Source organism: Pteronotus mesoamericanus, unplaced genomic scaffold, assembly GCF_021234165.1.
Source record: "Pteronotus mesoamericanus isolate MK-2021 breed Mesoamerican mustached bat unplaced genomic scaffold, CSHL_Meso_final scaffold_636, whole genome shotgun sequence".
Lineage (NCBI taxonomy): Eukaryota > Metazoa > Chordata > Mammalia > Chiroptera > Mormoopidae > Pteronotus > Pteronotus mesoamericanus.
Window position 1 is genome coordinate 4,038,983 of NW_026555324.1, and position 27,895 is coordinate 4,066,877.

General features: G+C 45.1%; 1 protein-coding gene across 1 annotated transcript; it reads right to left on the reverse strand.

Annotated features, from left to right (window-relative positions):
* Window positions 1-1,319: 1,319 nt before the first annotated feature.
* On the reverse strand, window positions 1,320-18,077 carry ZNF333 (zinc finger protein 333). The gene is made up of 13 exons (XM_054562162.1): window positions 17,825-18,077; window positions 15,988-16,031; window positions 14,827-14,950; window positions 14,274-14,369; window positions 12,396-12,478; window positions 9,670-9,926; window positions 8,886-8,982; window positions 8,648-8,735; window positions 5,521-5,609; window positions 4,788-4,914; window positions 4,305-4,403; window positions 3,911-3,987; window positions 1,320-3,268 (listed from the first exon to the last, which is right to left on the reverse strand). Exons 2-13 carry the CDS (start codon window positions 16,024-16,026, stop codon window positions 2,180-2,182), a joined length of 2,265 nt encoding a protein of 754 aa, XP_054418137.1. The 5' UTR covers window positions 16,027-16,031; window positions 17,825-18,077; the 3' UTR covers window positions 1,320-2,179.
* Between the last annotated feature and the right edge of the window lie 9,818 nt (window positions 18,078-27,895).

Genomic DNA, 27,895 nt, shown 5'->3' on the forward strand with positions numbered 1-27,895 from the left:
GAGCTGTTTCATAAGTTATACCTCATTTAAAACATAAAAACAGACCTCTGTGAGGACGGGTAAAAGTGAAGAATAGCCTCCTTGGGCAAAGCACTGTGGAGAGGGTGTACCTTGGAGCCAGACTCTGTCACTTACCACCTGCATGACCTCAGTTAATTCACCTCCTCCTGCCAGGCCTCAACCTCCTCATCCGTGATTTGAAGACAATAAAGAACCTCCCTCAGTATCATTGTGGGGACTAAATAACTCAAAAGATACAAAGCTTAAGGAAATACTATCAATTAATATTAAGCTCTAAATAATTACTTCCGATTATGATGATGAATGATTCAGTATTCATTGCTAGAGAGAAAGATGGTCATTTAAGAAAGAATTTGCTAGAAACTTGTAAAATATCAAAAATCAGCAATGACTGGTTTGGCTCAGAGAGCTGGGAATTGTCCTGCAAATCTGAAGGTCGCAGGATCGATTCTTGGTCAGGACACATGCCTGCACTGCAGGCAAGGTCCCCAGTTGGGGGTGTGCAAGAGGCAAGTGGTCAATGTTTCCCATGCATATTGATGTTTCTCCCTCCCTTCCACTATGTCTAAAAAAATAAAAAATTTTTTAAATTGCTTTTATTTTCATTGCTTTAAGATATAAAATTAACAACTGACAAAATTACAAGATATATTCAGAAACCCACAATCATGGTAGGAAAATTCAACATAGCTCTTTCAATAAAAGATAGATCAGAGACTCCAATGACTGAATGTGTAAGTCCCCCAAACTTCACATACAAAGCCTACCACAATGGGACGGTATCTAGAGGTGGGGCCTTTGGTAGTGATAGTTATGGGTGTGGACCCCTTAGCGGTTGGGATTATTTCCTTATAAAAGGGACCTCAGAAAGCTCCCTCACTCCTGTTATGTGAGAACAAAGAGAGAAGCTGACCATCTCGGAAGCAGGAAGCAGGTTCTCAACAGGAACTAAATCTGCCAGCACTCTGACTTGGACTTTCAGGCTCCAGAACTGAGAAATAAATTTCTGTTGTTTATAAGCCACCCAGTCTTTGGTATTTTTGTTATACCAGCCTGAGCTAAGACAGAGACCAATGTTAATTAAGGCGCAAAAGATTTTGAAACACCAATAATATGCTCTATTTAGTAGACATGTAAAATACATTGATTTCAGCCACCCACGAAGCACTACACAAACTGACTGTGTACTAAGTGTATCAGTTAGAAACTGTATTCAACTGGAATAAGCCCCTCCCTGCCCTCCCCAGTCCACCTCCCTCCTCCAAAGGGCCCATGTCACATACCAGTAAGAAGTGCATCCTTTTTACCGACTAAGATGTTCAGAGATGAACAGTGCAGGGCTGGTGCAGACACATAAAGACTCCAGCTGGGAAACCAGAATGGCTGTGACCCCTGGCCCTCTCTCTTTAGCCTGTGGCTTCTCTCCTCATGGTCCCAGGATGGCCCCCCTATTCTGGACAGCATGTCTGTTTTCATGGAAGCCAAGTGGATGGATCTGGTTCCATGAAACCACTCCTCTCTAACCTCTTTCCCAGGAGTCACATCCAGCTACCTCTTGTACTGACCTGAACTGGGGCCGTGGCTGCCTCCAGCTGCAAGAAGGGCTGGGAGATGGAGGGTTTTCATAGTGTACGTTACCAATCTGGACTAAAGACACCTAAGTTTCATTGTAAGGAAGAGGGGCAGCTTTGGTAGGCAACTAGTAGAATATGCCATACTAGACCAAAAGCAAATCTGAATAGCTAAGATTCAATAAAACAAAGACCACATACTCCGCTAACAATGTAATTAAAGTATAAGCCAGCAACTATAAAACTCCCAGTATATGCAGGAACTTTCCAGGATGACAGAAATGTTTTATATCATGAATGGGGTGTTGGTTACCTATATGTATACTTATGTCAAACTCATCCAACTCATAAGATTTATGTGTTCTAGTATAAGTAATTAAACTTCTCCAAAAATATGACCATGTACAGCTGTTTTAAAACCTAATTCCAAATAAGTCATGTGTCAAAGATTTAATGATAATGGCAACTAAGACAATATTGAAAATCAAGCAAAAATGAAATTCGGCACCAAAACATGTGATGTAGCAAAACGAGTACTATGAGAGATGATCATAGGCCCAAATGCTTCTCTTTTCACAAACTGGAAGTTAATTAGCAAGGAGCCCACCAAACGAATGTGACACTGATAAAGGCAGGCCTCCATTTCTCACATTTTCTCTCCTGGTGTGAGTCCTCTGATGCACGGTAAGTGAAGAGCTGTGCCTGAAGGCTTTCTCACACTGATCACATTCATAGGGTTTCCCTGCACTGTGGGTTCTCACGTGTACGATGAGGTGTGAGGACTGGCCAAAGGCTCGCCCACATTCCTGACACGCATAGGGCTTCTTGCCAGTGTGGGTCCTCGCGTGTTTCCTCAGGGACGAAGGTTCACTAAAGGCTCGCCCGCACTCCTGGCACACGTAGGGCTTCTCTCCAGTGTGGGTTCGCATGTGACTCTTCAGAGTTGAGAGACGACTCAACACCTGACCACACGTTTTACACTCATAAAGTTTCTCCCCCGTGTGGATCCTCTTGTGAACGTTCAGATGAGTGCTCGTCCGAAAGGGCTTCCCACACTGGTTGCATTCATATGGTTTCTCTCTCGTGTGAGTCCGCAGATGAGTCTTCAGGGATGAATGTTCCCTGAAGGCTTTCCCGCACTGACTGCATTTGAAGGGCTTCTCTCCAGTGTGAGTTCTCACATGGCTCCTCAGAGAGGACGGCTGATTAAAAGCTTTCCCACAGTCCTTACACTCATAGGGCTTCTCACCTGTGTGGTTTCTCTGGTGCAAAATCAGGTTGAAGTTCCTCGTGAAGGTTTTCCCACACTCACTACACTCAAAGGGCTTCTCTCCTGTGTGAGTCCTCATGTGACGCCGCAGATTTGAGGAGTACTTGAAGGCGTGCCTGCACTCTTGACATTCAAAGCACTTCTCTGAGGTATGGGTCTTCTCGTGCCTGGTAAGGTCCGAGCTGTATTTGAAGGATTTTTCACATTTGTTACAGGCGTAGGTTTTATCTCCACTAAGAATCTTCTCACCCACTATTAGTTGAGTAGTCTGGAAGGTTTTCTCACCACCTTGGCACTCATAGAGGTTTTCTCCAGCATGAATTCTCTCATACTGAAAAAGCTGTTTAATGCTGGTGAAGGGTTTCCCAAGTTCATTATAACAGCAGAAGTTTCCTCCAGGTGGAGGCTGCTCCCGTCAAATGAGGAAAATGCAAAGAGCAAAGACTTCATTACAATCAAAATTCTTCTCCAAGTGAACTGCGTACCAAAATCAAGACATTTCTACAGCTGAACTACAGCTGAACATGTCTGTACTATATCTACCATAAGTTCTGTCAAGTGGATGCGATGCCTCAAAAAGCTATCATTTTCATTACTTTCACAGGGCTTCTTAGATATAGACTTTTTCTGAATCATTTAAGGCTACAATAAGTTTATTTGTTCATTCATTCATTCATTCATACATTTCTTTTTAGAGGGGAAGGAGGGAGAAAGAGAGGGAGAGAAATATCAATCAGTTATCTCTCACACCAAACGAACCCACCAAGCTTGTCAGTTACAGTTTTACTAAGTTTTAAATGCACTATGTATGTGCCCCATAAGAACATGGTTAGGTGTGAGAACTCCGGGAATATGCATCTTGATCTGTGTTTCAAGTTTTCTCTCACTTCACGACATTTGCAGACTCTCTTCCAAGAAATAGCTTTTTCCTTGGTGAGCACCCCTTGCCTTCAATCTCTCTCTAGCTTCTAGTGCTGTTTTTCTAAACAACAACAAACCCAGATTTTTCCTATCATAGAGGACCAAGAATAGTCTTTGTGTATCTTACCTTTTGCATAACAATGGATGGAATCTCTGCAAAAATATCTTGTTTAAGAAAGGACTCTTGGGATTGAAGTTGGGGTTCTGAAATGAATTAAGGAGGAAAAACATTAAGTGTACAGAGAAGGGAGAAAGTGGATGAACTATATAAATAGAAATTCAAATGGAAATGCAGATTGTGAAGAGAGGGTAGGATAAATCATTCAGTGAAACCACTGTAAAGTATCAGAGATAAAAAGACAAAAGGGGAAAGGGGAAAAAAGTAAAACTCACTAAGGAAGCTCAATCGACAGCCTTCTCTGTCACAGATGTTGAAAGCATTTCCCTTACTGACACATTCCAAATCTAACATTCACCTGACCGATCAGAGCTGGCATTGCCATGACCTGCCTGGGGCTCACCTCTTCGGTCTTCTGGCAAGATATGTCTCTCAGTGGTCCACACTGTTTCTCTTTGCTCCAAATAGGAAAAGGTACTGAGTGTGCATAGTTGACCTCCTGCTTGTGGGAGAAGACACACGGTGTGAGCAGACTGCACTTGTCCCAAAATCAGGAATGACAGTCTGCAGTCTTTAGGGACACCTGGGAGAATAGTGAAATGAACATGCCAAAATCCTGATGGGCACAGCGCAGCTCTTCCACTAAGAACGAAGCTCCCTCACTGGTCCCCGAGGACAGTGCAACATTCTGGGCCCCAAAACCTAGGGCCTTACTCAGGGATGTGTCTGAGACCCTAACACAGCAGACAGACCTTCATTTCCACGGGGAAGCCACTAGACTATAAGCACCATGATGGCAGGACTTCTCTGTCCTTTCACCTCTCAGTTCCAGGAACCCACACTTGCTGCGCTGAGTGTGTACATGAAGCAATGAGACCAGCCTTACCCACTGAGGCCAGGTTCCTGTAGTTCTCCAGCATCACGTCTCTGTACAGCCTTCTCTGCGCAGAGTCTAGAAACCTCCATTCTTCCAGGGTGAAGAGCACGGTCACATCTGCAAAGGTGATTGCTTCCTAAAATGCACACCCACCAGGCTCAGTCAGAGGCCACCTCTGCCGATACTCAAGAGGGTGACGGGGGCTGGCAAGCCCGGGGAAGGGAAGCGACATGCGGAGGATTTTCAGATGGGGCTCCGAGCTTCCTCAGAATTGGCCTTTTGGCGTAGGCCTCAAAACGAGAACTCTTCTCTCACACAGGGATAGCATCCAGAGGCATAGCGTCAAAGGACCTCAACTTCGTGACAGGACTTAGCTGTGGACAACTAGCCAGGAAGCCTTTGCAGTTTTATTCCCCTCCAGCCCCGGGGTCCAGCAGACCTGAGCCAACTGAAGGCAAGAGAGAGAGGTTTGCTCCAGGAGGAGACCGTAAAGGTTATGAAACCAGGACAGCTCAACCCTTGCCTTGTTTTCCCTCTTGAAACTCAGCAGCACCTGGCATATGACAGCCTGAGGAAGGTCTGACTGGGGGCGATGTCACCACCTGGTCTGCCCTGCACCCACTGCGAGAGGCCCAGAGCCTGTTGCCCGGACAACAGCCCTGTGGGGTCGAGAAGTTCCAGGCCATGGGAAGGGGAAAAGGCGCAAATCAAGAAAGAAAAGCAACAAGGATCTCTTCCTTACCTGTACACAGGTGGATGGCACCCTGGGAACCACAGCTTCTTCCTCCACGTTCTCCTCCTGCAGCCACGCAAGGGACCGAGCAGGCAGGGCTAGAGGAGAAGAGAGCTGTGAGGCCCAGCGAGCTCACGCAGACTCCAAAGGACTGTCCACCCTGACGGTGAGTGACCACGTGTGTACACACCTCTGTGCACACACTCACGGGGACACACACCGCCCACACACCCAGCCCCCATCTCGGTCTTTCGTAGAAGCTTCTCTTCATCTCGCCTCCGGCTCTCTTCCCCGGGTGGCAGGCCTTCCTCTTCTCACCCCTCAGTCCCCTCTGCCTCAGCTGGCAACCTGCCCCTCGGGGCATCAGTTCCCAGCTCTACTTCACAAGGCCCAGATCCCCAGGCTCACTCGCACCAGAACCCCAGCCCCAGGCACCCAACCCTCGGCTCCACTCTCTCCACTTGCCTATCTGGGGAACACGATGGAATATCCAGAACGAGCCAGAGGGCAGGGCTGTCGCCCCAGCAGGCGGAGGGCAGAGCCCCGAGCCTCAGAGGGTTCTTCTCGGCCTTGACCTCGCCCCGCTGGGTTTTGAACTGGCTTGGGACCCAGGACCCCTTTCTTCTCTCCCACGAGAAATGGAATTGTCCGTCCTAAGCCTGTTCTGTTCTTGTGTCTGGACGCAGAGATGTCCTTCTCTGCTTTCCCAGGTTCACGGATGGAGAGACAGTTGGCCCCAGACTAGACCACACCCTGAGTCTAACTCTCATACCTGATTTGGATGATTTGCATGATGAAATCTGTAAGTTTCTGAGTTGATGAGATTTAGATGAAATTTTAGACTTGGATTGATGCCGGAATGGGAAAACAATTTGAGGAATGTTGGGATCATGTATATGTACTTTGCATGTGGGGAGGACATGAATTTGAGGGAACACGAGGGTAGACTGTGATGGGTTGGAATGTGTTCCCCAATATAAGAGGAAGTTCTAACTCTTGGTATCTTAGGATGTGACCTTAAATGAAAACAGGGATTTTGCAGATGTAATGAGTTAGGATGAAGTTACAGTGGAGTAAAGTGGGCCCTCAATCCAATGACCGGTGTCCTTCCAAAAAAGGAAGAGAGACACAGAATTGGGCACAAGCAGGGAGTCGGCCATGTGGCCACACAGCAGAGATTGGGCTGATGAGTCTACAGGCCAAGGAACACCAAGGAGGCCACAGCCACCAGAGGCCGGGAGAGGCAAGGGAGGACCCCAGCTCCAGATTTCACAGGAAGCATGACCCTGCCGGCACCTCAATATCCAACTTCTGTGCCCACAGAACCGTGAGATACAAATTTCTGTTGTTTTACTGCCCCCCCAAAAAACATGCATTCAGCCTGTTCCTCTTCCAGTGTCCCTGCCTCAGAAAAGAAATCTCACCTCTCTCTGACACTCTACACACCCCAACAGCTAATCCAAAAAAAGCAGCAGTGGCCTCTCTACACGAAGCGCCCACCTCTCACCAACCCCACCCACCCTTTTCCTTTCCTCCCGGCCCAGCCCTCGCCATGGCTGTGCGACATCACACCACCCTCCCTATCGGATCCACTTACATGTCACTTCCTCGTGAATTAGATGCTACAACCCTGTCCCCTGCACTATCTTGGCACATAAATGCTCTGGATCATCTGGTAAATGTATAGACACAGGAATTGTCTCAACTTGACCTCCTTCATGTCTTACAATGACTGTTCCGTGCTTACCGACTGTGCGGATGGGAGTGAACACAGCAGGCCGGACTGTGTTCCTTAGCTAGGCTGGTGACAGGGCTGGACATTGGCTGGTGTCTGGAACCTGGACTTCAAGAGGGTTCCCACTGCCCTAACTGATGAGAAGAGGTCACTCTGCTTAAACTGTCCATACAACGCAGTCTGTGCTCCATGCCTGCTCTCCATCTAGGAGTCAGAGCGCGCACACGTGCCCAGCTTGAGTGAAATCCCTGGTCCTGAGTCTCTACTGAGTCTCCCTGGCAGACAAGCCCTCACACGCGTTATTCCAGCACGTTGCGAGGAATTAAGTGCATCCCGTGTGAATCTGCTGGGAGAGGGCTCTGGAAGCTTGTGCCTGGTTCCTTCCAGTCTTCACCCCATGCACTGCTTCCCTTGGCAGCTTTTGCTTTGTGTCCTTTCCCTACAATAAACCATGGCCATGCGTACAGCTGTGTGGTGCGCCCTGCGAGCCCTCCCAGTAAGTCATCAAACCTGGGAGTGGTCTTGGGGCCCCCACCACATCCACTCCATACTCACCCCAAGTCTGGGCCGCCACCATTGCATTCCCGACGGCCTTCGACCACCGCTCACGCCCACCAGGTGCTGGAGGGCTCAGTTAGAACCACAGGTGCGTGGCCCACTCACCTCAATGTGACCCTAGCTCCCAGAAGCCTTAGGATGTGAGCCAGGGTCCTCCCGCCACGCTCCCAGGCCCAGAATGCTCTGCAGCCCCCTCCCTCTCGGGCAGCTCATCCCACTCTCCCCACGTCCCTGGCCGCCCCTTCCCACAGACGGCCGTGCGCCCTTCCGCACGCCAGGCTCTCTCTGCCCCTGAGGGAGGGGTTTTCCAGAGGCTGTTCCCAGGCCTCAAATACTCTCTCCAAACCTTCTCCAAACAGCACCTCTGTACAAACTAAATGATCTAGCAATTAAGATCTAATCCAGAGCTTGGACTTAAAAGTTAAGGTGTTACTGGTCCTCCAGAATTTTTTCCCTACTTCTCAGTAAATGTGCCTTTGAACCTCATTTTCCTAAAGTTCGGTTAAAACATGTGCCACGTATAGTGAATTCAACCCGAATCTCCGCCACCGTCATATTGGTGCACTGAAGAATTTAATCTCTCCCGAGAGAGGTCTGGCCTTTTGCCACAGAGGAGTTGGGCCTGCTCTTTCTTAACAGAAGGATCTGGGACCCACCAAAACAGAGAAGCTGAGGATCCTGAAAGTGCCTTCCCCTGGAACGCACAGGTCACGAGAGGCTCTTACGCATCCTCTCCCAAAGGGGCCGGGCACTGCCTGCAGTCAGAGGAAACGAAGGCTGCGGACGCGAGTCCCCCAGGAAAGCCAGGCCCTCCGACTGTGATTCCACCCGGTACTCACTCACCGGGACCCCTGGCCACCCGGGGGTCTGGGATGCCCAGTGCAGGGTCCGGTGCGGCCACCCTTTGAGCCTGCACAGCCGCCTTCAGCCCCTGGACAGAGTGACAGGGACAGGTTAGAGTCGCACGGTGGTCCATGGGATCCGCTCACACCTGCTCGCTCTGACTGACTTTGCATGGCGGGTCCTCATTTGGGGAACATACTGGTAAAACGACATGCCCTGGTTACCAGCCCAGATCTACCGAATTCTGCAAGGACTGCAACTCCTGGCAGGCTAGAGCGGAGGGGCCCCAGAGCGGGAGGAGACTCCGGGGCCCCGCGGGCAGGGGAGCCAGCAGGCTGGGGGTAGAGGGAGGGTGCGGGGTGGACCCGCGCCAATCGGGGGAGTTAGACAGTCCTCTCCGGAAGGACACCCCGTTGTGGGAGGAAGGACTTGAACGCCGCTCTACCGGGGGCTGCTCCCTGGGGAGTCTGACGTGACTTGCACCCTCTAAGGGATGCCTCTGGCCTCCGTGTCCAGGGCGGACCTTGGAAGCAGGAGGCTATTGGGAGCAGTCCCGGTTGGGGTGGGTGGGGCGTTCAGGACTAATGGTGAATCTGGCCAGGGTGGTGACAGTGGGGACAGGAGGGGCAGTCAGAGGCAGGGTACAGTTTGGCGGGAAAGCTCTAGGACTCGGTGGTGGGTGGGAAGTAAATGCAACAGGTTCCTGAGGGAAGGTAATAGGTAGGGGCAGGTAGGAGGCCTCTTCTTCTCGGGATGGGGCACACCCTAAAGTGTCCCTCTCAAATACTCTTAGTCACCACCCTGGACACTCCTCGTGGAGCCCTCAGATCATATGACTCACTCATTCCTATAGTTTCCTGGCCACAGACAGGATCGGTGTGAGGACAGTAAGATCGAAGGCAGGCAGGCAGGCTGGACCGAGAGAGGCAGGGCCAGGGAGGTAACTACTGCCACCTGACATCTTCAAGGTTTGCCTTCCATGCAGAAATTCCAGGGCCTGTTCAGTTCTTATCAGGAGCTACGCCTGGGGCTCTAGCATGTTCCCAGTTCCCAACAGCAGGCCCTGAATGGCTCTCTCCCTTCCAGCCTCATTAACAGCAAAACCCTGAACCACAGGCCTTACTGGCCGAGGCCACTGCAGCAAACCACCTCCCAGGCTTACCGTGTATCCAGAAGGCCAAGTCGACTCCCAGAGAGCTGGCTGGTCCTCTGGGGTTGAAAGTATCCCCCTCTCCCCCATCATGGACCAGGTCTCCTTCCTCAGGTCGAGCCCCAGCTCCTAAAAATAAGGCGTAGTGAATGCTGAGAGGGACATAGGTAGCACTGAGGCTGTTCTCGGCCTCAGAGACCCTCAATTTAGGGGTGGTGAAGTCAGAAGTCAGAGCACATGGGTCAGGCAGTTCCAGACCTGGTGATTGTTTTATTCCACTGAGGGCACCAGCCACCACCAAGGGTCTCCAAGGGTCTGAGGGCAGATCATGATGGACCTGACCCCTTTCTGGTTCTGGGGGGCCCTGGATGGAGGTTAGGCCACAGGCCCTGAGAGGGACTACCAGACATTTGACCACAGAAAGATTGGAAGCCATTGGTCCTGAATATGAACCATGGTCTGTATTTGCCTATTTGATATCCATCGAAGGGCCAAACTCTCGGGCACAGCTGTTTACATCTCCCCTGCCACCCAGAACCACCTCCTTAGCCACCTCTCACGCAAACCAATACTCTCGCACCCTAACTCACCCAGGCTGGGTACCAGACAACTAGGGGCAGCCCCTGTGCCCAAAGTCCCCCAGAAGTATTCAAACTCACCAATCCTGTTTATCCTACCCTGGGTAAACCCCCATACAGGCTCTGACCTAAACTCCTCCCTCACCTCCTCACTGACCTGACACTTTCCCTGTGTGGCCCCATTGGCATGGCAAGCCCTCTCTGTGGAAGAAATGTGAGTCAGAAAATGTCTGTGGCACTGGCCTCTCTGTCATCAGTCACCTCCATTAGTTAATGGGTACATTTTGAGACAAACGTTTTCATCTAAGTAATTTTGACACAGATTCTTCTTCGTAAATAATAAGCTTTTTAGGAGTATAGCCTACTTGTTCAACGTACTGACTGAGCGCTGTTAGCGTGGACACTAGGGATCCAGCCAAGAACAAAAGTGCCCAGCCTCTAGGAGCTGGGTGTTGCAGGGAAGCGGCATAGGAAGACTGAGCCTGGGGGTACCCCTTCCTCAGTTTCCTAATTTAGGGCTCTTCTACGAGCGATTCCCAGTCCCTCCACTGGCCTAGCTGACCACGAAGGAGGCTTCAGGGCCTCGGTCTGGCCCTGGCCATTAGCACTTGCTCCCATGCGACAGGGAGACCTCAGAACTGCCACGGTCGGCCTCAGTGATTAGGATGAGACTTGATGACACAGGAATGGCTTAGAAGGCGAGCTGAAGAGTCAGCACCATCAACCAAGTGGCAGGTTGTGTGACCTCAGGCAGTATATCCTGGTGGCTGAGATGGTGGTCTCAGGAGTTAAGCCTGGATTCAGCTCCAAATCCAGCTCGACCAGTTGAGGGTTATGTGTCTTTAGGAATGAACTACTTGATTTCTCCACATGTGTCTGGAAGTGGATGTCCTCTGCCCACTCAGAACATTCTGTGACCGCCTGTTTCCTGGGGGTTAGATGCAGTAAGAGAGGCCCCTCTTCTCCCACACTCAAAGCCCACTACTGAGCTGGACTGGAGTTCTGCGAAGGTGCTGGAGCCACGTGCTGGGAGGGAAGAGCCACAGAAACCAGAGAGGACCTGTCCATCGTGGAACTCTCCCCACCTCCCATGGTCCACCCACAGTGAAAGGTCAGTTGCCAGTTCGATCCCCAGTCAGGGCACACGTCCGGGTTGCAGGTTCGGTCCCAAGTTGGGGCCCATGCAAGAGGCAACCAATCAATGTTTCTCTCCCTTTCTTTCTCCCTCCCTTCCCCTCTCTCTAAAACTAATCTTTAAAAAAGAAAAAAAGACAAGGAGACGGTGGGGACCTGGAGATGCCTTTACCCACACCTATCTGTTCATTCCTTCATTCAACAAGTATCCACTTGTTGGGCTCTGATAACTTCCCCACATTCTTTAAAATCAGACTGGCCCTCTCTCCTGTAGGTTCTCTTGTTCACATCCAGGTATCATTCCTCCAGAAGCCTTGCCTGCTGCAGTTAAATCATCAGGTGCCTTCTCTCCAGGCAGAGTTTGCCCCTGGCAAAGGGTGAATGATGACAAAAAGCTCCCAGGATGCATGCCACGCCCAGGGATGCTCCCACCAGAGGAAGTTTTCAGCTTTTTAAGAGGTGCACCCTGTTTACACAGGATGAGTCCTTTGAGGACACTGCAGGCTCCACCACCAGGCTTTCTCTCATTCGTAACCTTCCTGGAGCTTCCCTAACAGACAGCATGTTTCTCATGATTGTGGCAGAGTAAATCACCTTTCACACAATCAATGTCTGACTCACATTGATGGAAATGTTTACTTGGGAGAACCATCTAAGAAGGAGTCTTGAGCAACAGCTGGCATTTACCCAAATTAATGAGTCATAGCCTATGTGAATAGCTGTATTCAGTTATAGTCACAGCGTCCCCTCAGACTCTGGGTGGTGAGGGGACACTCTTGAGGACGTGCCCTAGCTCAAATGTCAGCCCTGGGGTGCATGTTCAACTCACATATTCCTCACCTTCTCCAATGAGAAAGAATAAATGATCACCCTCTGTGAATCTTACCATTTGCAAAGAGTGGGATGAATTTTCCTCCAAAACATCCTGCATAGGAGTAGACTCTTTGGGTTTAGGTTGAGATTCCTGGTCTAAAGTAAAGTGGAAAAAAAAAAAAAAAGAAGGAAATTTTTTTTTCAGAAAGAAATAGTGGTATGAAATTGACAAAGAAAAAAATAGGTTTTTAAAAATACTAACCTAAGGGGACTAAATGGTAATGGAAAAATATATGTATAAAAAATAAATATATATATAAATAAATTTAAAAAATTAAAATATTGTCCTGGCTGGTGTGGCTCAGTGAATTGAGCACCAGCCTGCAAACCAAAAGGTTGCTGGTTCGATTCCCAGTAAGACCACCTGCCTAGGTTGGAGGCCAGGTCCCAGTTGGGGGCACGTGAGAGGCAACTGATCAATGTATCTCACACAGTGATGTTTCTCTGCCTCTCTTTCTCCCTCCTTTCCCCTCTCTCTAAAAGTAAATAAATAAAATCTTTAAAAAAATAAAAATATTGACCTAAACTTGGGGAGGTACTGAAAAGGAAGAAGGCGTCAGTGAGCAAAGTGAGTAGAGCTATGTATGGAATTCGGGAGTGACAGGAACAAGGGGGAAATGAAAGGCTATTTTTCCCTGCAAAAGATTCTATAGGAAATGAGACTGAAAGAGAGGGCTATCAGAGAAACAAGTAAGAAGCAATTAGACAAAGAATGTACATAAAAATGTTCCACTCAAAGAGGAATTGGGTAATCTGTGTGGGTAAGAAGGTAAAGAAATTAGAATCTTCATCCACTGCTGGTGGGAACATAAAATGGTGTACCTGTTTTTAGAAAGCAGTTTGGCGGTTCCTCAAAAGTTAAACATAGGGTTACCATATGATCCAGCAATTCCACTCAAGTATACTCAAAAGAACTGAAAACACATTCACATAAAATGTTGTACGTGAATGTTCATAACAGCACTATTCACAATGCCAAAAAGTAGAAACAACCCAAATGTCCAACAACAGATGAATGGGCAAACAAAACATGGGCCATCCATTGAATGGAATATTACTCAGCCTTAAAAAAATAATGAAATACTGGTACATGCTACAACATGGATGAACCTCGAAAACATTATGCTGAGTGAAGGAGGAGAGATACCAAAGGCCACACGTTGCATGGTGTCATTTATATGAAATGTCAAAACAGGAAAATCCATAGAGACAGAAAGCAGATTAGTGGCTGCCAAGGGCTGGAGTCGGGCAGGGTGGGGGTGGAAAATGATTGGTAACAGGCATAAGGTTTCATTTTGAGGTGATGGAAATGTTCTGGAGTTAGGTAGAGGTGATAGTTGCACAATTTTGTAAATATACTAAAAGCCACTGAATTGCACAGTTTAAATAGTTGAATTTTGTTGTTTGTGAATATTACAATTTTTTCAATAAAGGAAATTTGGGCCCTGGTTGGTGTGGCTCAATGGACTGAGTGCCAGCCTGAGAACCGAAGGGTTGCTTGTTTGATTCCCAGTCAGGGCACATGGCTGGGTTGCGGGCCAGGTCCCCAGCTGGGGGCATGCAAGGGGCAACTAACTGATGTTTCTCCCCACATCGATGTTTCTCTCTTTCTCTTTCTCCCTCCCTTCCCCCTCTTTAAAAATAAAGTAATTTTTTAAAAAACCTTTTTTAAAAAAAGGATATTTGGAACATATCTTTTTCTGAGACCAAAGAGCAAGAATGTGAAAAACAGAAGAAAAGCTCAAGAAACTCCCTTGAGAAATCTCACACCAAATAGCTTTATTTTCCCTCAAAATAGAGAGCCTTTAAAATGCTCCAAGACTGACACTTCCTTGCACACTGCCCCCATACTAGGGTGGGTCACAAGATCCCTGCATCACCTGATACTCACCCACACCCATGGCATGGAGAGTGCCTCGTTCTGCTGCCCTCAACTCTTCTCTTGGGTCCACCTGGGAGGCAAGCCTGGGTTTGCATGGTGGTGTCCCTGCTCACAGAGAAAGACATACACGCTGAGGGAGCTGGGGAGTAAGGGAGGACTTGCAGAGAAAAACAAACACTTCCCATCGGCCATCCAGCTTCTATGGCCACCCAGCTTCCACATGGACTTCAGCTCAAGATGCTGAATGGTACAATCCTTCAAAGTGACCACACCCAATTTCTAATAAACTCAGTGAAGCTCTTTAACAAGGGCCCAAATCACAAACACCCTCCTCTCTGCCCCCACAGAGCTGATGTTCTCTAAGCCCTAAAGCCAAAGCCAAGGTCAATGAGACCCACGCAGGTCCTGCCAATGGAAAGAATTAAGTCAATGCAACAGATGGCGTTCTGTTACCCTGTGGAAACCAGTGAACGGTACACACCATGAAGCCTACACCGTATCTTTGTGGTCATGTTGCAGGTGCTTAAGCATACAGAATTTAAGCATTTAGTGCCAGCCTTACCCCTAGGAGCCAGGGTCCTACAGTTGTCCAGTATTCCATATCTGTACAGGTTCTTCCACACACCATCCAGCAATGCCCACTCCTGGACGAGGCCTGCTGCCACATCCTCAAAGGTGACTGATTCCTAAGACAGCATACGTATCCTGACTCAGCAAGGACCACCCCCACCATGCTGGGGAAGGGAAATCCAGCACAAGAACATTGCGACATGGAACGCTCTCCATTCCAGGGCTCAGCAAAGCCCACCTGCTATTCGTCTTTATAAATAGTTTTATTGGCACACAGCCATGCCCATGTGTTTACCTATCTCCATGGATGTTTTTGTGCTACCAAGGCAGAATTGAGCAGTTGCTGCAACAGAGATCACAGGGCCCATCAAGCCAAAAATATTTATTTCTTTTAACATTTAGACAAATCCAAAAATAAAGTTTTGGCTCTCTTTATCACATCACTGACCAGTGATGGCAGAGCCTGTAACTCTGAGCTTAGAGAGCTTTTCCTAAACTCCTTTCTTATGGCATCGGAAGTTTGGGTTTGATCACTTCATTTTCATGCCATCCCTAGGTCCCCTCCCAAGACTTCTATAAGCACTTAGTAATCTTTTCTGCCTGGTAAAAATAGGACTTCTGTTACTCCTGAGAAACTTTATGGCCTTGTAATTTCACAATTCTCTACAGCAGCACTGTCCAGGTCAGCTCACCGGGGTGATGGGAATGTTCTGTGTCTGCAATTGCTGAAAGGGCAGCCACCAGCACATGTGGCTACTGAGCACTTGGGAAACGTAGCTCAGACAAATGAGAAATTGGATTTTTAATTTCATTGGATTTTAATATGTTTAAAGTTAAAGTTCTACAGCCATGTGTTTACAGTGGGTTTCACAAGGGAGAGCAAGGATGGCCCTAGAGGAGCTCTGCAGCCAGCTCTAAAGGAGCCCCGTTCTGCAGTCAGGTTCCGGAAGTAGGCCTGGGGCCTGTCCTCCAAAGCCAGCTCCCTCCAGAGGTCAGGCACTGAAAAAGGTCGCCAGGTCCCCTGGAGCCGGGCAGAAGGTGCTCCACACTTCCCCTCCCCTTTCTTTGTCCGTTGATGCTGAGGAGACAGGGGACAGAGCTCAGAGTCCGTAATTACCCACCCCCCGGCCGTTCCAGCTCTCCAACCCCTCACCATGACACCGGCACCAGGACTGAAGGTCTCAGTAGGCATCCTCCCTGCAATAGGAGACCAAGTATAAGAAGGGGTGAGGGTAGAAGCAGAACACCAAACAGAGGTTTAACTCAGGTCATTCCATTTTGTTGGTCCACCAAGTGAAAACCCAATAAACAATACATTGGGCTGGGGAAGGCCCGCACCACCTTTCCATTTATACTACTGACCATTTCTACCACTGCCTCTCACCTAACAGAAGAATCATTTGTCCTCATATTACTTCAAAATACCTCTCACAACCTCTACTTTCCCCACTGTTTTTATCCAGTTGTGATTTTTATATTTGGGTGATTTTTCCTCTCTCTCCAACCATGATATAAACAAAGTATAGGCCTATATGTATCTTTTTTGAGGACCCCAAATTCCGCCACCGGCATAGTACTTGATGCATATTAAGTACTTTATATATTAGGGGTTGGCAAACGTTTTCTGTACAAGGCCAGATAGTAAATATCTTAGGATTTATGGGCCATGCAGTCTCTATACCAATTATTTAACTGTGGTTGCAGCATGAAAACAGTCATAAAGAACACATAAAAACGTCCTGGCCAGTTTGGCGCAGGTGGTTAGAGTCGTCCCATATACCAAAGGTTAGGGGTTTGATGCCTCATGAGGGCACATACCTAGCTTACAGGTTTGATCCCCAGTTGGGGCATGTATGGGAGGCAACCAATCAATGTTTCTCTCTCTCTCTGAAATCAATAAACATTTAAAAAATGAAAAATAAAAAAATGTTTCAATAAAACTACTTACAGAACCCAAAACTGGGTCAGATTTGGCTCACAGTCCATAGTTTGCCAACACCTGCCTAATACAGGCACATACAGGCACACAAAACAACATAATACCACAAAAATCAATATAAAAATGATTTAAAAATGTCTGTTCGTATAACACAATCCACAAGAGATTTCAGATGTCTTTAAGGAACATTAATTCTTTCTAAAAAGGCAAGATGAGACATGTATTATTTTCAAAAACAAACATCTTGCTCATAGAATTGAAATCTAATGTTTCATTTTCCTCCAGAATTAACATTTTCATTTCTGAGTAAAGAGCTTTAACTCTATTATTAAAAAAAAGAAAACTTCCCATTTATGACCAACTCAATCTCAATTCCTACTACTAACAAAACTATGTCACCTTTATCCTGGAGTCCCACGTGTTTTGAAGCTTTGTAGGAATTTACAGGCTCGGGGTAACTGAACCCAAGTGAAGAGAACTGAGCTGCTTACGTTTCCTTGATGATAAGACTTCTGACATAATTGAAAAACAGCTTTTCTTAAGACACCCTCACCTCGCAGTGAAAAAAACTGGTATTCACAAAGGCACAAATTAAAAGCCCTTTTTAAAGAAATAGAAATGAAAGGAAAAGGCAACAGAAACTAACTTAACGGGTCCTAAGTTCAGGAACTGCAAATCATCAGTCACCAAAAAATAAAAATTAAAGAAAAAAAATCTCGTCATTTAATCTATCCCTTGATAAAGGATGCATTCATTCCATTTTCTTAAAATTTACCTGACAAGTCATTGAAATCAACTTGCACATATAGACTTTGACCTAACTTTCCCATTGCAGAGCTAGATAATATGAAGTACTATTAAATAAAACATGAATTGCTTATGAACAGTTATCTTGCATAAGGGCCATGGGGTGGGACCCTACAAATACGGGAGGACGGGTGAAGGCTGGGGCTGGCCGGTGTCACTATTACTGAGCTGCAGGACGTGGACTGCACTTCGTCGTTTCTCTTCGGATAGATGAATGAGTCCGGTCTGCCAGGACGGGGGTTACCTGAGGGCGAGGTAGTGGGCCGCGGGGGTGTGGGGCGCCCCGGCCCCAGGTCGACCTGGGGAAGGAGGGACCTCGGCCAGGGCAGCTGTCCCACGCCGTCCGGCCTCTCCGCGCTCTCCCTGCGCCTCCGAGGGGCCAGACCACACCTGCAAACCGCCGACAGACACTCCCACCGCAGCACGCCTTGGGGTCCCCTGCGCAGCCTCCAAAGGCCAACGCTACCGCCGCTGCCGCGGCTCCAGCGCACTTTCGCTTCCGGTCTTCGGGCCGCTGGGAGCGGAAGTAGCTATGGGCTCCCACTCCTCAGGGCCAGGAAAGCTTCACGCAGTGGCCCGAAGGTAGAAGCCCTCTAAATACAACCTCAAAGCAGAAATTCTAGTTTAATTACCTGAGGGGGTGAGGTTAGGCTCTGGGATTGGGTCGGAGGAACCGAGAAAAGGGTTGGGGGTGGGATCTAGGTACGGAGGACAGGTCTGGGACAAGGCTTACGTCCAATGGGCGGGGATTGGGGCGCTTGGCCGAGGGGCCTCTCTGGCTTGGTGGGACGCGCAGTTTAACTTGCCCCTCCCCTTCTCCGGCTGCCACCTTTCTCCTTTGGCTTAAACCACTTCTCTGCAAAAATAAATCCTAGGTAAGATTTATTTTTGCGTCTTAGTAGTTATTTTAAAAATAGGATCGAATGTAGTCACGTGCTACATAAGGACATTTTAGTCAACAAAATGACCTCTATATAGATGAAGAAGGGATCATATACTAAACCTGATAAGCTCAGGGGAGGTCTTATAAATAAACTCAGAGACTGAAAGTAACAACATAGGATGATCTATAATTAAAACTGCTTAACTAAAAGTGAGTCAAGGCAGGTAGTCATGTCCTTGCCCAGCATCTTCCTTAACAAAGGTCGATCTTTACCTTAACTGAGCCCGTCTATTGTCTTTTTGCATCTAAGATAAACATACCTTTGGCATGCCTGAGTAATGCCTTTTTTTTCAGACCCCTCAGGGCATAATCTCCCACCAGAGTTCAAGACCACAGGGTTCCTTACTGTTTTCTTGTTCCTGCCACATACCATCTCTATGTGCTATAAATGTTATTGTTAACTATCCTATACCCACCAATGTAAAAGAAGTATTTGCCTCTTCGTTTTACTTTTTATCTAATCCCAGAAATTCCACCTACATATCCACCTTTGCTTTCTCCTGCCTCCCTAATGTATCACCAATTAATTTCATTAACCCTCTTTATGCCTCCTCCTTTGATTTGAATGTATAAAAGAAGGTGCAAAATTGCCATTCTCTGCAACATTTTCTCAATCCCTTGAGATTTTGCTTCGTGGCAATTGTCATCAGTTTGGCTCAAATAAACGCATAAAAATTCTCACAGATTTGGATGTTTCTTATATTGATATATACCATGGTATATTGATATATACCATGGTAAGATTATAATGGAGCTGAAAAATTCCTATCCCTTGTGATTTAGAACTCGTCCTAACATTGTAGCTCAATGGACTACTCAAATACTTACTATTATATTACCATTGCTTCCAGCATGCAATAGAGTAAAATGCTGTGCAGGTTTGTAGCTGTAGGGGAATATAATTTGTTACCCAAAAACAATGTCTATTTGGCGTAAGGATTATTTTAGCCTGGTTAATTTTAAGAAAGCAGATGTGGGATAAGCTATGAAAACCAAGTAGAAGTTACCCTTGTAAGAGATTTACATTTGTAAGAGAAATCTCCATTTGTAAGGGTGGCTCCCTCCGTACCTCTGCAAACTCTTACCAATTCAGAAAACTAAAACCTAAAATCTGAGTAACAACCTCACCCTTCCTTGTTTACTCTGCTTTTCCAGGTAACCTCCCATAACTGACTCCCCCCACCACTATTATCTTCTTTTCTCTTCAGCTGAGGATAGTATTTAAGGTGGTGGCTTCAGCCATTTTGATGAGTTACTCAGTTTTCCAGAGTCTCTCCCATGTTGTTAACTTTTGTCTTTCTCCTGTTAAGCTGTCTTTTAATACAGGGATGTCTCGGCCAAGAACCCAGCAAAGTAGAGGAAAAGTTATTTTTCTTCCTCTAATAGGCTACACCATATAGCCATGTAGGTTTGCGTAAGTGCACTCTGTGATGTCACCTCTAACATAGTTCTCAAAATGTACCCCCATCGTTAAGAGACTCATGGCTATGTCTTATTTCTTCTACAACTTGCTGTAGGGGAAATCAGAGATGGACTATAGTTCCAACAGGAAAACTGTCTGGGAAATATTGGACTCTGTTTAACCTTCTATGACTGCTTAACTTTCTGTAGCCTCAGGCTTGGCTGACTACAAAGAATGCTGCCCAAAGATAAATATCATGCCCCCAGGAAAGAGGTTAATGAATGTACAGACTGTGGATAACTGCCTGATGTTATCTGTTAACTTAGAAATGCATTGTTCTTTCCAGTGGTCTACATGACTACCCACCATATGGTTTTACTATTAACCCCACCCCAAAAGAGACCCTGTCCTGGAAAGGGGTGGTTTTCTCAGCTGGCCACCACTGGCAGTAGGCAACTGCTTTGCTTGCATATGTAAGTTTCTCCTATTAAAGCTCTTAGGAATTTGAATATGCTATCTGTCAGTTCTTTGGAATCCATACTGAATTTAAACTTTTGGGGCTTTTCCCCAACACTTGCCTTTCTCACTAAAAATAAGATGAAAATCTGTTAAAGAAGATACTAGGAAATCTGGCTCTTCTTAAAATTATGTATTTGTTAAGGGGTAGGGATTAAGCAGTCAAATTGGTAGTTACAAAATAGTCATGAGGGTGTAAATTACAGCATAGGGAATATAGTCAATGATATTGTAATAACTGTATGGTGTCCAATGGGTACGAAACTTATTAGGATGATTATTACTTCATAGGTTATATAAATGTCTAATCACTGTGTTGTACATCTGAAACTAATATTGTATATCAACTGTAATTGGAGAAAATTATTTTTAAAAACTATGTATTTACAAAAGTGTTATTCTACAGAGCTTTTGAGATCTTGCTCCCTGGCATATTTTGTTAGCTTGGCTCAAATAAATAAATATGTATTTGTTATATGGTTTAGATAGTGATATAGTAGGCAGTTAGGAGCAGAGTAGAAACAATAAGCTAGGTATGGAAGGTCACCAGGGTGCAAAGCCCTGGGTGCCTAACAAGGGGCAGTTGTAAGGTGGGACCTCACCTCCAGGGTAACCTTTCTTTCCCTGGTATATCACTGGCCCTGGGGTTTAGACTCCCTAACCTTTCATACCATAGGTCATACAGTTCAGATCTTCCCCTGACTTTACCTCCCCTGGCATGTCACTAGTCATGTGATAGACTCACTTCAAGAAGGAACAAGGAGGGGCAGAGAAGAGCCTCATAAACTCCCATGTAAGCCTTTGCATTACCACCCCCTTAAGCATTAAGCCCTCAAGATAATGAGGTTCTGACCTGCCTCAAATAATCTCAGGAACAAAGCCTTGGGTCTTTTGACCACAGAGACAGAGTTTTGGTCAAACTAGAGATGATATCTAGGCTTCAGTTGTGTTTCAGCTCCAGGCCCAGAAAAGCAGCAAGACCAGGTAGCGCAGTGCTGTGGCTGACATCAGGACAAGCTTCCATGACTAATGATCCCCTGCCCTGGCACCAACCATACAATGGAGACCACAACCCAGAGGAGACACACCTGAAAAGCTGATGAATATTCTATTGAGATCCTCCTGCTGAGAACTCCAGACAAAAGCCCTCAAGACTAAGGACCCAGAGCATGCACATGGGCTCGCTTTCTCCCTGTCTCTCTCTCATGTCCTACCTCCCTTTTTTTCCCAGTATTCTCTCATTCCTTATCCCTCTCTCTGTGTCTCCAGAGAAAGTCCACACCTTTCTTTCCCCTTTTCTTCCCTGAAGGAATATACCATTGCTTTCTCTCTCCTAAGCTCCAAAGGCTCGTCTTTTGCCTCTGTAACTTGCTTCCTGAGGCCACGCAGCTCAACTGGCTCACTTCTATTATCTCTGTGATTTTCTAAATAATCTCTTCCTTGTATTTGAATCTTGGCTCTGAATTCTTCCTTAGCCAGAGCCAAAGGGCCAAGGTCTAAAACTGGTGCTGTTTGTTGCTAACAATAATACACATAGGAAAAGTTCAAACCAGGGGGACGGTGGGGAGGGGCCTGGGGGAGGGTCTGACTCCATTCCTAAGTTATTTTCACCAGAAACAACCACTGTAATGAGTTCCCTGATATTTTTTATATATCAAGAACATGTGTATATTATTTATTCAAATATCTATAAAGCATCAGTTGATTGCACATGCTAGGTGTTAAGATTACAAAGCCCCTTTCTGCAAGAGTGCTCCAAGTGGAGTCTGGAGAAGAGATAAAGAAAGAGAGCTGAGGTTGATTCATTTCAATAAAACTACCTCAATATGCTGTCCCATGTGACATATTAACAGAATATTTATTTTTAAAAAAAAAACTTTTGATGACTTCCAGCCAAAATTGAGGCATAGGCAGATGTGCCTTGCTTCCCCACACAACCAAAAGAAGGATGACAACCAATTTAAAAACAAAACTGCCAGAAAATTGAACTGTATGTAAGCCCAACAACCAAGGAGTTAAAGAAGAAATATTCACCCAGATAGTAGGAGGGGCAGAGATTGGCCAGCGCTGGGAGGACACGTGGCAAGGCGGCAGCTAGCAGACTAGGCTGGCGAGGCGGCAGCTGGCAGACCAACAGTCCCACATTCTCATGCAGATAAACCAAGAGGAACAACTGGGGAGCAAGACAGACTGTGCAACCCAGGGTTCTAGCATGGGAAAAGAAAGCCTCAAAACCTCTGGCTGTAAAAACCTATGGGGGTTATGGTGATGGGAGAAACTCCCAATCTCAAAAAAGAGGAGCCCACAGGATCCTAGAATGTACACAAACCCACCCACCTGGGAATCCACACCAGAAGGGTTCAATTCACTTGTGGGAAGGAGGGGACATGACTGAAAGAGGGGCAAGAGCCAAGCAAGTGGCATTGATCCCTCTCTGACCCCCTCCTCCACGTGCAGCACCACAACACAGTGACATGGGTTGCCCCGCCCTAGTGAACACCTAAGTCTCTGGCCCTTACCACCTAATAGGTGTGCCAAGAGAAAGAAATATGGCCCAAATGAAAGAACAGATCAAAACTCCAAAAATAGAACTAAGCAACAAAGAGATAGCCAACTTATCAGATGCAGAGTTCAAAACACTGGTAATCAGGATTCTCACAGAAATGGTTGAGTATGGCTGCAAAATAGAGGAAAAAGTGAAGGCTATGTAAAGTGAAATAAAGAAAAATATACAGGGAACCAATAGTGAAGGGAAGGGAACTGGGACTTAAATCAACGATTTGGAGCAGAAAGAAGAGATAAACATTCAACTGGAACAGAATGAAGAAACTAGAATTCAAAAAAAGTGAGGAGAGGCTTAGGAACCTCTGGGACAACTTTAAACATTCCAACATCAGAATCAAAGGGATGCCAGAAGGAGAAGAAGGGCAAGAAATGAAAAATGTATTTGAAAAAATAATAAAGGAAAACTTCCCCAATCTGGTAAAGAAAATAGACATGCAAGTCCAAGAAGCCCAGAGAGTCCCAGAGAAGTTGGATCCAAGGAGGAACACCCCAAGGCACTTCATAATTAAATTGCTCAAGATTGAAGATAAGGAGAGAATCTTAAAAGCAGCAAGAGAAGAGGAGAGAGTTAGTTACAAAGGAGTTCCCATGAGACTAACAGCTGATTTCTCAAAAGAAACCTTACAGGTAAGAAGGAACTGGAAAGAAGTATTTAAAGGTATGAAAGGCAAGGAACTACATCCAAGGTTACTCTATCCAGCAAAGCTATCATTTAGAATGGAAGGGCAGATAAAGTGCTTTCCAGATATGGTAAAGTTAAAGAAGTTCATCATCACCAAGCCCTTATTATATGAAATATTAAAGGGACTTATCTAAGAAAAAGAAGATCAAAACTATGAACAATAAAATGACAACAAACTCTATCAACAAATGAAAAAAAAACAAAAAACAAAAAACTAAGCTATCAACAAGAACAGGAACAGAATCCCAGACATGGAGATCACATGGAGGGTTATTTACAGGGAGGGGAAGGGGAGAGAATGCAGGAAAAGGTACAAAGAATAAGAAGCATAATTGGGTATATACAAAATAGACAGGGGGAGGGTATATACAAAATAGACAGGGGGAGGTTAAGAATAGTATAGGAAATGGAGAAGCCAATGCACATATATGTATAACCCATGGACATGATTTAAAGGTGGGAGGAATGCTGGGGGAAGTGGCATGCAGGGCAGAGGGGGATAAAGGGGAGAAAAAATGGGACAACTGTAATAGCATAATCAATAAAATATACTTAAATTTTTTAAAAAAACTATACACTGAAGAATAATATTGACCAGGTGTTTTCATCACCAAAAAAGATTTATTTGGGAAAAAGAAAGTGCCCACTCTGGCCTGCTTGCCAAGATTGAAACATAGGACTTTATTATAAACATAAAACTCTTCCTGTAGAGTTCTCGTGATTCTACAGAGTACAAGACCTTCCATAAGCCCTAGCTCATCTCCTAGGCCTTCCCAACTAATGTTTTCTTAAAGTTTCAGTTAGTCTTTATCAACTGATCAGGATATATGAAAGAGAAATGAAAAATTTGGGATAGTTGGTTGAAAGTGGGTCTTGAAGTATGAATATCAAGTCATAAAGAATGGAAACATTGCAAGTTGAGGGTGCAGTATAAGCAAAAACACAGAAGAACAGTGAGTAAAGAATTATAACTAAAGATTAATAGAGAGAGAGACAGTGTGTTTGTGTGTGTGTGTGTGTGTGTGTGTGTATGTGTATGTGATTGTCACAGGAATAGACAAATAGGTCAAAGAAACAACCTCTCAAAAGCAGACTCAGGCATGTATGGACATCCAGTCAGTATGTGTTAGAGGGAGTATTTCAAGTCAATAGGGAAAGGAAGCTGCTGGACAATTGGTTAAAGAATTAAGTTGTTGAATTCCTATTTCACATCATTCACAAAAATAAATTCCAGATACATTGACACAAACATAAAAGAACTTGAAAATATTAGAAAAATAGGAATATTCCTAACAAGTTTTGCTTTATGGTTTTCTAATGTATGGTATTAGTTGCATAGCGCAATGGCTTAAAGTCCTGGGTTTTGGTGCTTAACTAGCCAGCCTGTGACCTTCCTAACTTCTCCTTGACTCAAATTCCTAAACTGTTGAAGGGGGCAATAATGGGATTACACTAAGGATTGGATGATAAATGCCTATAGGCAAACCACTTATCATAGTGCCTGACATGTAATAAGTGCTCAATAAATATTGGCTATTATCATTATAGTTTTTGATGAAGTCACCTTATAGCAGTATAAAATCTCCCCCTCTCCCCTTCTTAAAATTTTCCTTGAATTTTATTTAGTCTTTTTCTAATATTGCCATACCAGTTTCTTATTGTTCTTATTGTTTTCCGATATGCCTCTTATTTTCAACCTCTTTGCCATTTTGTCTTAAGTGATATTTTCCATAAACAGTACATAGCTGGATTTCATTTTTAACAAAGTCTGGAAGTAACTTTCTTCCAATAGGATAATTAAATCCACTTATACTTAAGGTGATTATTGGTCTTTAATGTATTTCTGCCATCTTATTTTATATTTATTTTATGTTTTCTGTTTATCATATTCATTCATTGTACAGTGACTGAACCAGGTCTCTATTTTAATTCTCAGTTTGCACCATATTTCTTTAATATGTCAATTTAAAGAAGGATAAGTTGTGGTCAAAATTAATTTAAGATTATTTTTTACTATTTATCAATTATTTGGTACTGGTTACTAATTATTTTGTCTTTTTTCCTTTGTCTTTTAATTACTAAAATCATCCTTATTACTTACAAAGTATGAAAAATATAAAGAACTAGGAAAATAATTTATATTCTACATGTTCCAAAATTTTACTATGGTCTACTCAATAGGTTTGTTTAACCTAGGAACTCATGTCTTTCAGTTCTAGGAGATTGTTTTATGCTATTTTCTTGAGAAATAGCCTCCTTTATGTTTCTTTTTCTTTTTCTTTCTTTCTAAAACTCCTCAAACTCTTTATATTTTCCATCTCCTTTCTTACAGATTGTCACTACTTTATATCTAATCTTTCTAGTGAATGTTCATGTTGGTTACCATTATTTTAATCTAATTTCTTAAAGCTCTTCTTTATTCTTTGAAGGTTCTTTTTTTTAAAGATTTTATTTATTTATTTTTAGAGAGAGGCGAAGGAGAAAGACAGGGAGAGAAACATCAATGTGTGGTTGCCTCTCATGTTATCTCCCCCAGGGATCTGGCCCATACCCCACGCGTGCTTGACTGGGAATCAAATCAGTGACCCTTTGCTTCGCAGCCTGGTGTTCAATCTGCAAAGCCACACCAGCCAGGGCATGAAGATTCTTTCTTTATTGCCACTATTCTTTTTCATCTTTTTGAAGTTATACAAATAAAAGGTATGTCTAAGAGTTACGCTTCTTTCCAGAGATTATTTTAAGACAATTATGGAATCTCACTAATACTAACACTATTACAATTGGGAATCTACTGAGGCTGTGAATTTATATGAAGCTGTTATTCTGCTACCTGCAAGATAAAACTTTGAGGTTAGTTTTAGATTATTTCATCCTTGAGGCTGTAAGAAATAAGACATTTTTTTTAGTAAAGTAATTTGAAGTCCCCAATTCCCTAACGAGTGACTTGAGCAAATATATAAGGACTTTGAGCTTGTCATTTTTTTATTCTTAAAGCTCCACATCACCTATAGAAGCAACCAAATGGTCCTGTAGTCCTGGAGGCAGTGAAAATCTGGTTAGCATTAGGGATATGATGCTAATGGTGGTAGAACAGTTGGTTAAATAAGGACCTCTGGTCATCTGGAATGGGTGTCCATTGAAAGTTTTTGTGTGAATGGCCACTGACATTGAAGAAAAAGGAGTGTGTGCATTTCCAACCTGAGTCTAGTACAAGAATATTAGAGTTAGGAACCAGCCCAAGACAGTGACCAGATTGTTCATGGAAATCAACAATAGCAAAGACACCTGTCTGGCAGTAAGAGAAAAGACCTGGGTGGAAGGAAGGAAGGAAGGAAGAGGAGAAGGCAGGAAGGAAGGAGGGGGGAAGGGAAGAAGGGAGGAAAGGGGAAGGAAAGAAGTGGGAAAGGTAGGTGGGTGGATGAGTAGATTGGATAAGTGGGTGTGTGGATGAATGGATGGACAGAAGGATGGATGGATGGATGGATGGATGGATGGATGGAAGGAAGGAAGAGCATCTGTGAGATGAACCGGCAGGAGGTTCTCAGGAATAACTGAGAAAACACCTTCAGAGAGTCTGACTTTCAGCAAGAGAGCCCCTGCATTTTATGCTGTAGTAACTTAGATGCAAAGAAAGGAATTATGATCTCATTTTGTCATCACAGGTAAAAGGCCAGAGACATTTGGTTTATACTAGTATGCTCTGCTAAGCAGTGTGAGGGTGGTAGAGAGCCAGCTTTGGCTTATGGTTCTCTTTTGAGTACTTTTAATAAGTAACATGTCACCAAACTCTCGACAGACCAGAGAACAGTACCAGGCAGAGCTGAGCGCCCGACTTGAGCTTGCATCAGAATCACCTGGAGAGCCTGTTCAACACAACTTGCTGCACCCACTCTGGAGTTGCTGATTCACCAAGTCTGGGGCAGGACCCAAGAATCTGAATTTCTAACAAGTTTCAGGTCATGCAGATGCTGATGGTCCAGTAACCATAGCTTGAGAACTACCAATGGAGAAAAACATGGACATTGGTAGCTCTGTGTTTGAAGTAATTTTGAAGATTCTGAATGTAAAGAAATTTCAAGAATATCATAACCAGTTTATTTTCCACTTCTCCTTTCCTTTTCATCTAACCCAAAGAGTGATGTGTGATAAAAACTTATTCCTAAATAAATTTACAATGTTTCATTCAATAATAATAAAAAAAGTTCTA